General features: G+C 38.7%; 1 protein-coding gene across 1 annotated transcript; it reads right to left on the reverse strand.

Moving 5' to 3' along the window:
- Positions 1-1759: 1759 nt before the first annotated feature.
- Positions 1760-14699, reverse strand: p2rx2 (purinergic receptor P2X, ligand-gated ion channel, 2). The gene is made up of 12 exons (XM_036598701.1): positions 14486-14699; positions 10727-10862; positions 10091-10162; positions 8721-8796; positions 8485-8581; positions 7946-8026; positions 5852-5990; positions 4611-4741; positions 4162-4252; positions 3984-4049; positions 3306-3383; positions 1760-1855 (listed from the first exon to the last, which is right to left on the reverse strand). The coding sequence occupies exons 1-12, from the start codon at positions 14623-14625 to the stop codon at positions 1760-1762; spliced, it is 1203 nt and encodes a 400-aa protein (XP_036454594.1). The 5' UTR covers positions 14626-14699.
- Between the last annotated feature and the right edge of the window lie 653 nt (positions 14700-15352).

Genomic DNA, 15352 nt, shown 5'->3' on the forward strand with positions numbered 1-15352 from the left:
CAAGCCTATCAGTGTGAATCAGTTCTACAGTAACTCAGCCTCACTCTCCCAACATAACCTTGTTTTCCCTCCAGATGAGAGTGGGGCCATAAGATGAGTCATGCTGTAGGTTTCGCTGATGGGTCTGCCTGAATGTAATTCAAGTAATATAACCTGTCAGAGAAGCTTTGTTTCGGATAGTGGTTCAGTTGGGCTTACGTGGCTTGCTTAGGTTGTATGGTGCTGGAGTTTTGTGGTGGGTTCTCATGTTCAACCCAGTCCATCAGCCTAAAGCAGTTGATGTCTGGGGTCATCAGTTACAGTTCTGGAGGTTGGAGTCTGGCACAGTGTAGTGATTTCCCTGTTCAGATAATCCTTATTTACGTATTACCAGGTTTAGTTAGTGTGTGAAATTCACCAAACCATGCTGATCTGTAGACTCCAGCACCAGAATTGATGAACTCTTGTCTATACAAAAAGAATTTGAGAATATTGATGGTTCTGGCTTTAATATTTCAGTTTGTATTTATCTGTTCATTGCTCTGTTTTAGATGGAGGCCTGTGAAGTCAAGTAAGGTTTTGTAGAAACCATACCCAGCAGAAAGCTCTGTCTCTCTGTCTTCATCTCAGATCTGGTTTCAGGCTCCTGCCATGTCTAGAGAGGTGTGGTTATTAAAGTAATCTCTTAGGAGGCTGGTCCATAAACCTCAAAAGTGTGAGCAGTAGAAATCGATGGGTTGCTATTAATCTCAGCGAGGAAGGGCCTGGGAGGATGCAGTCTCCCTCCCCCTCAATCTCATTATGAAAGCCCATCTTGCAGGAAGAGTCGTCATTATCACATTATGGCCCACAGAGTGGTTCTCCAATGAGAAGCCGCGTCTTTATCTTCCTGTCTACGACAGCGCTTCTCGGAAGAGAACGATGCTGGCTTGGGAATATGACTGGTTGTGGTTTAATCTTGCTGTTGCCTTTTTTTGCCATGGAACCCGAGGGAAAATGATGAGCTGATTTTTGAATATCATGCCCTGTTTGGCTTGTGAAAGTTTTATCTATGTTGTTTTTCCAGTACACCTACTGTACAGGTGCACTTTCTAGAGATACAATTACTGTAGCCCATCTGTTGCTGCACAATATCAGGCCAACTCTACTTTGTCCAGCATGGCAAAGGAACCGCCACAGGACCGTCAGTCACCAGAAATGATTTGGGTGGTGGATCTTTCTCATTATAGCAGTGGTACCACCATGGTACTAGCATGGTAGTATTTGTTGTGCAGGTGTAAGTAAATCAGCAAACAGTGGTCCTATGGTCAGACACAGGCCACTGCTGAAGGGCTAGAGGATCTCTAGCACTAATTATGCATGGCCAAGATGAGCTGTCGTCTCTAACTGTACATCAGTGAGGGGGTACCAACAAGGTAGATGGGTGTTTCTAATAAAGTGGTCAGCAAGCCTAGAGCAACAGTAGCTCATTTGTTGGCTGGCTGAGTCATACATGCAACATGATCAATACATAGTCAATATGTAATGTTTATTAGAGTTAATATGAACTGAAATGTAGATTTGGATGCTGTAGCTTAAAGCCAGAATGAGCAGAAGCTTTTTCAGGATGCTGCTTTATGTTTATGTCCATTTTTTATATAGTATTTTTTTCCCCAGAGGTTAATTTTTCAGTCATTTTGCCAGTCCTTTACATAAAAATATTCTTCGTAGTTGTTTTTCCATGTCGCTGTCAGGACGTTCTGCGTGGGATGATTACTCAGAGCAAAAAGGGGGTGGAGCCTCAGAGTGGGATGCCATCTGAAAGGTCAGAGTGGGTGGAGCCAAAGCTTGTGAGGGTGATCTCTGTTACTGTTGGTGGGTTGGGCTCTTTAGATGCCTGCGGTTTAAGGTTGAAAAAGAACATTATGTTGGTGATGTCATTAGGTACAAAGAGAAATGTTACACTGAAGGTCAAAGCAGTGCCTATTCTGAGTAGTTTTGTGCTTGCTTATGTACAAATAATAATAATAATAATAATTATTATTATTATTATTATTATTATTATTATTATTATTATTTATTATGTCCATCCAAAATTAATAGGGTTTTTATTAAATAAAAGCTATTGATTAGTAATGTATGTGTATTAGTAATATAGTGGATGGCTGAAAATAATACCAGGTTAAAATGATAGTTTGGGATGAAAAGTTACAGTACTAGGCAAAAGTCAGAGACCCCTGCTTATTTGTTCAATTCTGGTCAAGATCGCTATTAAGTTAGTTATGCATTTTCTAGGGGATATTTCTGAGGAGATTAGATATAACACGATCCACTTGCATACAGTTCGAAACTGTCACTGGGGCAGTACCCCTTTTGTCACTGGGGTGGTACCCTCAAGGGTACATCTCAGTACCTTTAGTCAGGGAACATAATTGTATCATAATTCATTGAAATTATATTTTCTAAGTTGTATTGACTCCACACACCCCGTCTCGTCTCCAGGCTTTTATTTTATTGTTCTGTTTTAAAACATTTGGTGCAAATACATACTTTTCACCTGGGAAAACCTATTTAAGGTACACAATTGGACCTTAAAACCACTGTTGTACTTTTGAGTATACATTTACATTGTTTGTACCTTGATGAATAAAAAACGTATCTGCACAGAACATTTATTATTATTACAAGATATTGACAATATGGCCTATTAAAACTGTAAAACTATTAAAACTGTCAGCATAAGATAAACAGTACTTAAAGCTTTCATATTTGAGAGAGAGAGGAAAAACAAACTCCTCTCTTGCTTCAGATCTGAATAAAATAACAAGTGTTTCTGTCCGTCTTTCCTCTGTGGAAATGATGTTTTTTGGACTGATGAGTGTAAATTTGTAACTGGGATTATTTGGATCATAAGAAGTAGAATATGCAACAAACTAAGACTGAATTTTGGAGGTGTGGAAAAATTCTTAAATGTAGAATTCTTAAAAAGCTGATTGTCTCATGAAAAAATGGAAGCTGTATTAAAGGGCAGAGGGTGGATACACTAAATACTAAAAATCTGATATTATATTTAGTTGTTGAGGCTTCTGTGTAATTTTCTGTTAATGCTATGTTAATGTAATGTTATGTTTTCTGTTTTTTTTTCCTCCCACTGAAAAATGAATAACTTGGACTACTTGATGACACTTGGACTTGATAAATAAATGAAGGGTGGTCTGTGATGGTCTATGACTTTTGCATAGAGCTGTATCTAACAAGTGTGAGATGAACTGGGCATGCAGTGTGCACAGTGTTCCATATCACTGCCCTGAAGTCTCTGTGCTTCGTATTGTATGGGTTCAACTTACATCATCAAACTTCCTCTCGCTGTAGACCTCGTTCTTATCAATAAATGTTAGCATGATCCAGTCACAGATGATGGAGCACTGATAGAGAGAGCAAGTATGGTTAACGTCCGAAAATTCCAGTTCTCACCAAGTATGCCTACATAAGCTAGAGTTTTCAAAAGTTTGTGGACACCCCTTCACCCTTGTCACAGGAGTGCAAATGCACACACAGGTGGTATAGTCTCCATAGAAAATGTGTTGACATTAGAACAGGATGGTCTGGAGTAGCTGCATGTGAGCCTAAGGTCACCATGTCCAATGCCAAGTGTAGGCGAGAGGGGTATGAAGCCCCCCCAGCGTTGAGCTGTGGAGTAGTGAAACTACGTTCTCTAGAGTGATTAAGCACTAACCAATACCTTAGGGATGAGCTGGAGTGGCATTTGTGTTCAAGAACTAATCATCCAACATCAATTCCTGATCTCACTAGTGCTCCCGCTGCTGGATGCAATCAAAACCTCACAGGAATATTCCAACATTTAGTGTAAAGCCTTCCCTGAAGAGTAGAGACAGCTACTACAGCAGAGGGGGACAAGCTCCTTTACAGTACTCTTGATTTTGGAAGAAATACTGGATGAGCAGGTGTCTGCAAACTTTTGGCCATATAGTGTATGTTAATTAGCCAAAAAATCCAATACTTACTATTCCCACTGATGTCATGGCTGTGACTGTATTAATGATTGTCGGAATAAGACTAAATTTTCCTGCCTGGAAAAATAGAAGAAGTTATGATTACTTGAACATAACTGTAATGGAGGCATTGGCAATGAACACATGTCTAACATGTCTAAAACAATTTATTTAATCAGTATGATCTTACCTGTCCATGTACAATAACATCCAGACGAATGCCATAAGCTTTTATAAGCGTTCTGTACTCCTGACCGTCCTTGTTGTAGTACTTGGCAAACCTGAATATACGTATATATTAAAAAAATAAATATATAATTATAAGAGACAAAAAAGAGTCATATTAAGCAAAAAAGGAATATATCAAGTTTGCTCAAACTAGGCATCTTCATAGACATGGAGGCTCAGATATTGTAAATTAACTGCATGCTCATACAATAGAGCAATACACTGATACTAATACATTACATTATATACAATATAGCACAAGCATAGTTGAGTCGAAAATAAAAGTATTATCATTTGAGAAGTACAAATCCATCAAATTTATTCTATAACATCCAAATAACTACCTGCTTCTGGTTCTGTAACATATAACAATATATTTAATGAATATGAAACAGTAAGAATCCTCTCTACCTGTAGTGATACCCAGAACTGGGCAGATTCTTCCTGAGGTCCAGCCTCCTGAAGGAATAGCTGGGAATGCATTCTGATGGATCCACATCAAAGTCACATTTCCAGTTGATGAACACTCCGATCACTCCACCCTAAAAAAGAGTCAGTCATGCTGTAACCTGTTTTACTCTCAGTAAACAAAGATATACACCAAAACTGAACTGCATTACATATTAGCTGTTATACTGGATATGACTCAAGTTACTCCTGAGTCAATATAATTACTGAAGTAACTGTTTTACAAGGATGCCCACACTCAGCATCCACTTTGTTAGAAACACATACTTTGTACTTCCACTCACTGGCCACTTTATTAGAAACTCCTATCTTGTACTTCCTCTTACTGGCTACTTTATTAGAAACACCTACTTTTACTTCCACTCACTGGCCACTTTATTAGAAACACCTACCTTGTACTTCAACTTACTGGCCACTTTATTAGAAACTCCTACATTGTACTTCCGCTCACTGGCCACTTTATTAGAAACACCTATCTTGTACTTCCACTGATTGGGTGCTTAACTAGAAACACCTACCTTGCGCTTTAACTTGCTGACCACTTTATTAGAAACACCTACCTTTTACTTCCTCTTACTGGCCACTTTATTAGAAACACGTACTTTGTACTTCCACTCACTGGCCACTTTATTAGAAACTCCTATATTGTACTTCCTCTTGCTGGCCTCTTTATTAGAAACACCTATCTTGTACTTCCACTCAGTGACCACTTTATTAGAAACACCTATCTTGTACTTCCACTCACTGGACACTTAATTACAAACACCTAGTTAGGGCCTAGAAACAGCTAGTTAGGATCACAGACCAGATATTATTTGGGTGGTGGACCATTCTCAGCACAGCCGTGACACTGACATAATAGTTGCATAGTAGTGTTTGTGCAGCTGGTATGAGGGTATCAAACACTGTGGTATCCATTGTTAGGTAGAAAGTGCTCCATCACCCAAAAATATCCAGCCAAGAGCAGCTTTGTGGTCAGAAATTGACCAGTGGTAAAGGGCTAGAGGATGGCTAGCAAACTTTGCATCAACAGATGAGCTACAGTCTCTAACTGTACACCAGCAAGGTGGAGCTATAAGGCAGGGGTTTCTAATAAAGTGGCAGGTGAGCCAGTTATGGTGCTAAGTGTTTTCTCTTAAGCCTGTGTGAGGTTTGGTGTACAGTAAACTTGTATAAAAACTCACAGTTCGGCACAGTTCACTGAACTTCTCTCTGGCCTGCTCAGCGATGTAGCCCAGTCTGAACACGGGGCAGTAAGGGTTGGTATCTGGGTGATAATTACACTTCAGGAGCTTCTTCGGCTTCCTCGGCTTGATGTTCCCCCTGGAATGATAGAAGAAAGAGAAGATACTTTTGCATAAAATAAAATCTTATTTACTGTAATAACCACTTTTAATGTATTCTAAAATCATCCACCTTAATATTTGATCACTGTTTGCAAATACGAGGTATATGGGATATTTATTGTATTATAGCTACATTCTTGGTGCTATAGAGTAATTTTAGAATCGCCATTTGTTCATTGCTCTGGACATAAGTATATTTTCAGCAGAGCTTCCTATAAATTAAACCTGTGACGCTGTATAGTATTGACATCATATTAGAATCTTTTAAACGTGTCTGTAACAAAAATGGTTATATATTATTGAAAACAATGATTTCAAACGAGCAGAATTGCATAGGTTTATGAATATTGACTGCATTTACATGAGCAGCTGAAAGTCCATTTATTATCTGCTGATCACCTACTGACTGTACAAAAGTCCAGAACAACCCTCATTTATTTAATTTCCCAAAACAGTCATAAGATATAAGTTATTCATTTTTCAGCATCAGAAAAAAAGCATAAACGTAACAGAAAATTACACAGAAGCCTCAACAGCTTAATATACGGTTGTATGCACAAGTTTGAACCAAGTCAAATTACACCGATCAGGCATAACATTATGACCACCTCCTTGTTTCTACGCTCAATGTCCATTTTATCAGCTCCACTTACTATATAGGTGCACTTCGTAGTTCTACAATTACAGACTGTAGTCCATCTGTTTCTCTGTATACTTGCAGCAGCAGATGAGCTATCGTCTCTGACTTTACATCTACAAGGTGGACTGACAAGGTAGGAGTGTCTAATAGAGTGGACAGTGAGTGGACACAGTGTTTAAAAACTCCAGCAGCACTGCTTTGTCTGATCCACTCAGACCAGTGCAACACACACTAACACACCACCACGTCAGTGTTACTGCAGTGCTGAGAATGATCCACCACCCAAATAGTACCTGTTCTGTGAGGGTCCATGGGGGTCCTGACCATTGAAGAACAGGGTAAAAGGGGGCTAACAAAGTATGCAGAGAAACAGATGGACTACAGTCTGTAATTGTAGAACTACACAGTGCACCTATATAGTAAGTGGAGCTGATAAAATGGACATTGAGCGTAGAAACAAGGAGGTGGTCATAATGTTATGCCTGATCGGTGTATATGTTTTGTCAAGATTTGTTAACAGGGAGCAAACTTTAATACAACAAATTTTGGGGCATGATTTCAATGTATTAAATGTGCAGAAGGGTGTTCTCTGTTTACTTATTTTCACTTTGAAAATCAACAAAATGTCATTTGACCAATCTTTTGCATAAGTAATGTAATTGATTGTAATTTCAAAAATGTCAGTATTTCATGTGTACAACCTTTTAGTTTATCAAAGAAAACTGCAGGAATATTTTTCCACATTTTCAAAGTTCCGTCGTAGAAATTGGTTGCATTTTCTGCTTCTCACAATCCAAGGACTACCAAACACATCGAATGATGTTGAGGTCTGGACTCTAGGTTGGTCAGTCCATTTTTCTGAAGACACCAGCAGCTCCTCTGTTTGATTAGCAAATTCTTTAATTTGCTTCTTTGTCTATTTCCTCTTTTCAGTGAGGTCTTTTTGACAGCTACACATCCTTTCAGACTCATAGCGCTGAGTTGTCTTCACACAGTGAAAGGATTTTTTCAGATCTGAATCAAGAGTGGAGCTTGATTTTCTCCTCTCTCTCAAAGATGAGAACTTTAAGTGCTGTTTAACTGATGGGGACAGTTTTGTTGGTCTATTGGGTCTTGCACAGTTGTTAGGACTTCTCTTTTGGAAGCTTCTGTTTTCCTTCTTTCCTCTTCCTCATGCAACTGGATAATTTTACATCTAATCAATTAATTTTTTATCTCCCGCTTAAATAAATAAAGGACCTTTGTACTGTACTGTGTACCATTTGATCAAACACTTGAAGTAATGGACTCACCTGAGCACTTTAAACTTTGGGAAGTGGATGGCATTCTTAATGAAGACTGTGAAATTGACGGCTTCCACCAATGGTGGCTCCCTATGAGGAACAGAGAACATGGAACTGAAAAAATCTACTCTTTAACAACAGTCTCCTTAAAGGAACAGCTTAACCAAACTTGCTAATGTGACTAACAGTGAATGGAAGCTAGTAGCCACCAATTAGCATTGTATCATGTGTGTGATGCTAATTGGAGGCTGTTCATCTTCAATGTATTGTTAGCAATAGAATCTTTTTGACTGAACTATAACTTTTACCCTTTTATTATCTTTAGGGTCAGTTTAACCCCATTCACTGTTTTAATGTCTCTAAATAAATGATTGACGTCAATTTTTTCTTCATATTTAATGACTTTTCCTAATTTACTGGGGACAGCTGAGTAAACATAACGTTAACATGATGATATGTTGTCAGTGTCCTGTACACATTTTGAACGCATTTGTGTTCAGGCTGTTTTAGCTGTATAAAACATGAGAAATATCAGGAGGGTTGATCACCTCACTGCCGCAAACTCCTCAATGGGGCACCAGCTTCTGATCTCGCAGGTTTTGAAGGTGTAGTTGTAGTAAGGCACACACCGTCCTGTTTTCTGACCTGTTAGAGAAGATATCTGTCATATATTGAGCTCTGTTCAGATGAGCCAGTGGACAGTGATGATTTCCCTTAGCATTTGAAGACAGTTCCAAATTTTTTCACTACTTTTTCAGTATGTACATTTCTTATTTGCCCTTACCGTGACCATCAAAATCCATCTCGCCCTTAACACAGTCAGCATCTGTTGTGCAGTTTGCATTGGGGATGTTGTAATGCTGAATAAACAGACAAAAAAACAGTTCTACTGAACTCAAACAGCGACAGCATTAGACAGCATTAGAGCCAACAGTACCTCAAACGTAGGTGATCGGGCAAGAAATGTTTCACGTCTGAATACAACATTAATGTAATTAACAAACACTGTAAGTCAATAGTCACCCAAATCTTTTCCGTAAATACATCTCTAAAACTTCATTCAACCTGCTCAAAACCTGTATCCAGGTCTTCATTAGGGCTGCGCAGTCATGTCAGTGTGGATCAGAACACCATATGAAGTGCTGTGTGCTATAAAAGTAAACAAAACTTGGCTGTGTAACTGAACACTGAGGACTGCCCACAGGTGTAGTGACTACCCTCTGACTACCCTTTGTGTGCATGAAGGTATATGGGCTCTGCAGGTTATCTTTGAAATTTGTCATTTCTTTTTAGAAATAAGTGTTGACCTTGAATTTTTGACCAGAAGATTTATGCTTATAAATATAAACAACAGAAATTGCGAACGTAATCTGTGCATGCAAAAGATTCTGCTGTTGTCTAAAGTGGCCTGCCTGTAAGTCACACAGGCAAGTCTGCATGGCCTGAATGTAGACCTGGATGTGGTTTGAGCGAGTTTTGGGGATGTATTTACAGAAAAGATTTGGGTGACTACTGACTTCTAGTGTTTGTTAGCAACATTAAACGGAAGAAGCAGAATTTGGACACCAAACATGACTTTGTTTCTAAGAGAAATCAAAATTGTGACTTTTAAGACGATGATGGCGTATGTCATTTCATAGTTTTGATGTTTTCTGTTATTATCTTTAAGTGTGCAAAACACGTAAAAATACAGAAATCTTGAAGGACTAGATTTTAGCTGACAACATATATACAGTCGTATGCAGATGTTTGAACACCAATGGTCAAATGACATGTTTTACTGATGTTATAAGTGAAAAAAAGTTACACATCCTCTACAGAGAACACATTTAAGTGTGGTATTTTTCTGCAAATAATAGTGAACGATTTCTATTTATTAGCTGAGTTTAACATATTGGAGAAAAAAAATTAATTATAAAATGTACTATAACTTTTTCACAGGTCACATTTTATGTAGCATTTTTTCCCCAATATGTGAAATTCAGCACATAAACAGTACTTTTGCATAAAACTGTGCAGAAGTGTGTTCTCTATAGAAGATGTGTTCACTTATTTTCACTCAGAAAATCACAACACATATAATTTGACCAGGAGCACCTAAGCGTTTGCATATAACTGTACATGACGAATCTGCATGTGTGTGGGTGAACTGACCTCAGCACATGTGCCCTGGGTCTGGTTGTGTGTCACCTCCCTCCTTAGTATTGTGCTGATGACATCACCACCCTGGGAATTGAACACAAAGGTGTGAGACAGGTCAGCTGGGTTACAGGCCTCTACAGTGTCCAGCATTAACATTAAACTATTAACATTAAAACAGTTTACCTTTTTCCCCAAACTAATATTAAGGTCAACCTCAAACCAAAACCTTTTTTACTTCGTTATTTCATGTTTCTGTTCATATTAAGCAAAGTTCATCATACCAGACCCTTTAAAAGGCAAAATTCTTGTTGCCCGCCTCTAAGACGAGTCATAGCTCACTGTGCACCAAAATAATATTAATCAATAATATTATGTTTCACCTCCCCCTCCCATCACCCCTGTAATCGAGTGAAAACACTCAGCTAGCTCAGAAACGCCCCTCAATACTGTGTTCCACTAGAATATGTCCCAGTATAGAAGGAAAAGTTGTAATGAATTGCAGTTTGTGTTAAGAATGCCTTAATTAGCATACATGCAGTAAACCAGTCTGTGTACTTGCTTTTCTAAGGCAATGAACTGTAGAAGATTCTTTTTGCATTTTACGGTACTGTTTTTTTTTCCTTTAATAGCTCCCTCAGATGGTCTCACCTCAGACGGTCTGACATACTCGGTGGTGTCTCGTATGCTGTCCCCCAGTATGCCCACCCCTCTCATCTCAGTGTAAACTGAACTCTCAGGCCGTGTCTCAATGTCTTGATACGCCTTCTGGCTGATAAACACATACCTGCACAGGGGATAGAAAAAACAGCACAACATATGATCCCATATGATACGCTGGCAGTAGAATGGGTTGTGACAAAGAGCTTAGTGACTTTTAATGTGGCATTGTTATATGATGCCACCTTTCAGGTCAGTTAGTCAAATTTCTACCCTGCTAGAGCTGCCCCAGTCAACTTTGAGCACTATTATTTTAAGTAGAGCAACAACAGTCAAAGCAGTGGGCCACACATGCTCTCTGGATTGGGTTTCCATGGACAAGCAGCCACACACAAGCCAATGATCACCATATGCAATGCCAAGTGTCGGCTGGAGCGGTGTAAAACGTCCCGCCGCTGGACTCTAGAGCACTGGAAATGCAACCATTGGAGTGATGAATCGCACTTCACTATCTGGCTGTCTGACAGACGAATCTGGGTTTGGTGGATGCCAGGAGAAGCCTACCTGCCCAGCAGCGTAGTGCAAGCTCTAGCAAGATGGTTGAAGAGGAATAATTATCTAGAGCTGTTTTGCATGATTTGGGCCACTTAGGCCCAATCCCATTTCTTCTTTTTACCCCTACCCCTTGTTTTCGAGTGTCACCCTAACCCCTTGGAACTGAGTTACAAGAGGTAGTGGTTAAAAACGTGCCCTACGAAATGGGACAACCCTCAAGAAACAAACAAAACATCGCTTCATTAACAACCTACTAGCGCTGCTCTGCAGGCGACCCAGTGCGTCTTCAGTGATAGCAGAGACGGGAAACGTTCAGCAACTTCGCTGCTGGGCTTTAGTTACATTTAGAGCATCATATCCTTTCAAAGAGGGTGATAAGACAATTATTTATTATCACCCACTCCAATTCTCACTCATCTTGCCAGTTTTTCATATTTTTTTCATAACACTCTGTTTGGAGTGAGCCTCTGAAAAATCTCCGTTTGGAGGGCCATGTAGCCCTAACACTTCGCCCTACCCCTCTATCTCAACTAAAACTGGGACACCCTTACCCTAGACGTGAACGGGCAAAACAGAGGGCTAAGGGCTAAGTGGTAGGGGCAAGGGGTGAAATGGGATTGGGCCTTAGTTCCAGTAAAGGGGAATCTTAATGCTACAACTTATAGTGAATGTGTGCTGCCAACTTTGTGGGAAGAGTTTGGATAAAGCCCTTTCTCTTTTGCGCATGGCAAAGCTCCATGCACAAAAAGAAGTCATAAAGATATGGGTTGGCAAGTTTGATGAGGAAGACTAACCTGACCCCACTAATGTACTTGTAACTGAATTGACACAAATCCCTTCAGTTATGCGCCAAAATCTAGTGAAACGACTGAAAGAACAGTGGAAGCTTATAAAACACATGATTTAACATCATGAAGCACAGATTGAGTCAAACTGAGTACTGGATCGTAACTACAAATAATACTGGGCTTCTTTGAGGAAATGATTAAACAATGACATTGACATATGTAAAATCACTACATTATTGAATTAATGTTATTTGTATTTATTCTAATATAAGTGTATTTCTGAGCAAATCAATGCTTACTGCCCAGATAAATAGTTTTTTAAATCTAATTTACTCAAGTGCCTTAAACTTATACACAATACTGTATATCTTCAGTTCAGGGAATTTTACCCATATTGATGTGGTCCAGAGGTTCTTATGTCTATGTATGTGAGCTGAGTTATATATGAGCAAAGAGAATCACTCACTCTCAGACTAATGGCTGTCAGAAGATCTCCACTGTAAGTGGATTTATCCACTGAATTGCTTTCTCACAGCGTTTTTATTTCATCCATCATAGCAGCACTGAATAACTTCTCCTGTCTATTTAAAGCATTGCCAGCCATTAATACATCAATGCTCTTGTAGAGAAAGTACCTTGGACGCTGTCGGACAAGGCCTGCTACTCAAAAACCTCAAAAGGCTGTCCTGAGGTCACCTCATTCATTTCGAAATTAACATCTGCAATCCTACTGTATTAACATTGGCCAAAAACAAAATAAAATTTTCTATTTTATATTCCAAATGAAAAGTAGGGATGCACTGAAGGGGGAATTGTGGGGATGATAATGATGACACATAAATATTTATTAAATGGATTTACACAACAGAGAATTATAACATTTATTTGTATAGAGTTACAAATGCAGTATACCGATATGATTGATATCAATGTGCATCCCTAATGAAAATGCAGAATAATGATAAGAAATAATGTCTAAATTTCTACATCTTAAACTAATTGTGACGGTACTCATAATCCTCGTGACTTAACTTACAAAATCAGCTCGATTCGTTTCCACTCACTCAGAATTCAGTATTATTATTCAGAATATCACTCAGCTATTTAACTGCAGCTTTAGGTACTCTGTTTAAAAATAACCCTCTGTATTTTCTCATTTTTCAACATAGATAGTATTTTTAGATTCACAGTACCTCATGAACCTTTTTGTAACTCACTCACTCACATTTATCACACTGAAGATTCTCCACAAGGGGGCGTTATTAGCACTCAAGTGGTGCTTCACATCAGTGACAATGTGTGACATTTATGAGTAATGAGTTTAGGGGTAAAATGAGACATTAAATTGTGAAGACCTCCATTTCTGGAGAAAACAAGTAATTAGACAATTAAGCATGATCTTTAATAAAATTGCCTTTTAATTTTTATGAGTCAATGACTGCCTGGAGTCTGTGAACCGTAGACATGACCAGAGGTTGGGCATCTTCCCTGGTTTTGCCTGTTAGGCCTGTAATGAAACTGTGTTCAGTTATTTTTGGCTCGTTTCAGGGCAAACGTGACCAAAATGAGTACTGGAAACCTGATCATTAATAATTTACTTAGATAATGGACTGAATCTGGTGAGCGAGATGCATAGTGTGTGGTACACCAGGACTGGCTTTGACTGAGAATGCCTTCAGTCTCGTTTTATGCCTTCAATCTTATTTTCAATACACAGAGTGCTTAGAGAGTTTAGCCTCATTGACATTAAGTCTTACTGACTCTGAAACCTCCAAAATATATTACGTTCCTTATGCAGCTTGTTGTTGTTGTTGTTGGGTCAGTGTTCTGTTTCAAGGTGAGGCACTGTCCCGTTCATTTTTAGGCATTCGTTTGGATCTGAGCAGTTTAAATGTTTCTGTGCCCTTCAGAATTTAGTCAGCAGTCATCAGTAAAGATGAGTAAATTAATACCACTCTAGCCATACATGTTCATAACAACGTATTATACATATGAGGTCAAACACTTTGGATTGTGAGCCGCTCCTTTTCTCTACCACCACCTAAAATTAATCTGACTCAGCCAAATCTATTAACTCTAGACTTTTCATTAGCGCTTTCATTCTGTGGGTGAACTAATGACACAAAGACAAAAAGCTGGCCAAATAACAACTGAGATTACTGTTGTTCCCAGAAATGAACAGATGTAAATACCTTCAAGTTCAGTTTTACTTTAACCTCATAGTCATTGTTTTATTTCAAATCCAATGTGTTGGAGAATACAGCAAAAACAGCAGAAGTTACAATTATGCTCACCTTTATATTATGCCTCTTCTGTTTTCTTTGTTGATGATAATATTAATGAAATACAATACCCATTGTAAAATATGCATAGTAATGGAATTCGTAGAGGACATGCAAATACCTACCAAATGAAATATGTGATGACCAGAAACTGTACGATTCTGTATATGACGCCCAGTGTCCTGTTCTTCACTACCATAATCTTTGGAGTCTCATAGTCCCAGAAACCCAAGAAGAACTCCCTGAAGAACTCCATCAGTCCCATATTGAATACAGCCACAAGTATTCCTACAGAGGAGATACCAATCTTCTTGTGTACCTTGAGTTGCTATTCTGACAAGCTGCTGAAAGTCTCTCTCTCTCTCTTTCTCTCTCTCTCTCTCTCTCTCTCTCTCTGTCCCCCCACCTCCCCACCTCCCCTCGTCAAGCTTCAAGCATAGCTTTCATCTAATTATGTGTTTCATCTGTACATCAGTGTTTGTCATTAATGCCATTTTGAGGAAATAACTGTGAGATAATCAACACGGAAATGAAAAAATCAATAAACAATACAGTTTACATAAAATTGCAATTGTCTCTTTCCTACTTTGCTTTATTAGCTCTGAATATACAGACATCCAGACAACTATACGCATTGTACATATGTACTTTTTTATTATAGTTGTACACAACTTTGTCCCTTAAAATGTAACTGTAACACTCGTTGCACATCTTTTTCTAGAATGTATGTTGAACCAAGAGAGATTCCGAGCAAACACAAGTGAAAGAGCAGAGAAGCCCTCAAAAATAAACAGTACTCTACCAAAGTCAGAGACCGCTCTTCATTTATTTACAGTCAAAAAAGCCTTTAAGTACATGTTCATTTTTCAGCGAATGGGAAAAAGCTAAAAACATATATTTACACATGAAATTACACAGAAGCCTCAACAGCTACATATAGCCTTTTTAGTATTTAGTGTGTCCACTCTTTGCCTTTGTTACAGCTTCCATTC

The sequence above is a fragment of the Colossoma macropomum genome, unplaced genomic scaffold, assembly GCF_904425465.1.
Source record: "Colossoma macropomum unplaced genomic scaffold, Colossoma_macropomum, whole genome shotgun sequence".
NCBI classification, from domain to species: domain Eukaryota; kingdom Metazoa; phylum Chordata; class Actinopteri; order Characiformes; family Serrasalmidae; genus Colossoma; species Colossoma macropomum.

Excerpts from the sequence above, each read along its gene's own strand:
- p2rx2 (XM_036598701.1), bottom strand. The coding sequence starts at position 14,625 with ATGGGACTGATGGAGTTCTTCAGGGAGTTCTTCTTGGGTTTCTGGGAC. Across the intron at positions 10,863-14,485 it reads GTCATCACATATTTCATTTG|GTATGTGTTTATCAGCCAGA; the intron begins GTAGGTATTTGC and ends TCCCCTGTGCAG. Across the intron at positions 4,742-5,851 it reads TCAGTGAACTGTGCCGAACT|GGTGGAGTGATCGGAGTGTT; the intron begins GTGAGTTTTTAT and ends ACTCTTTTTTAG.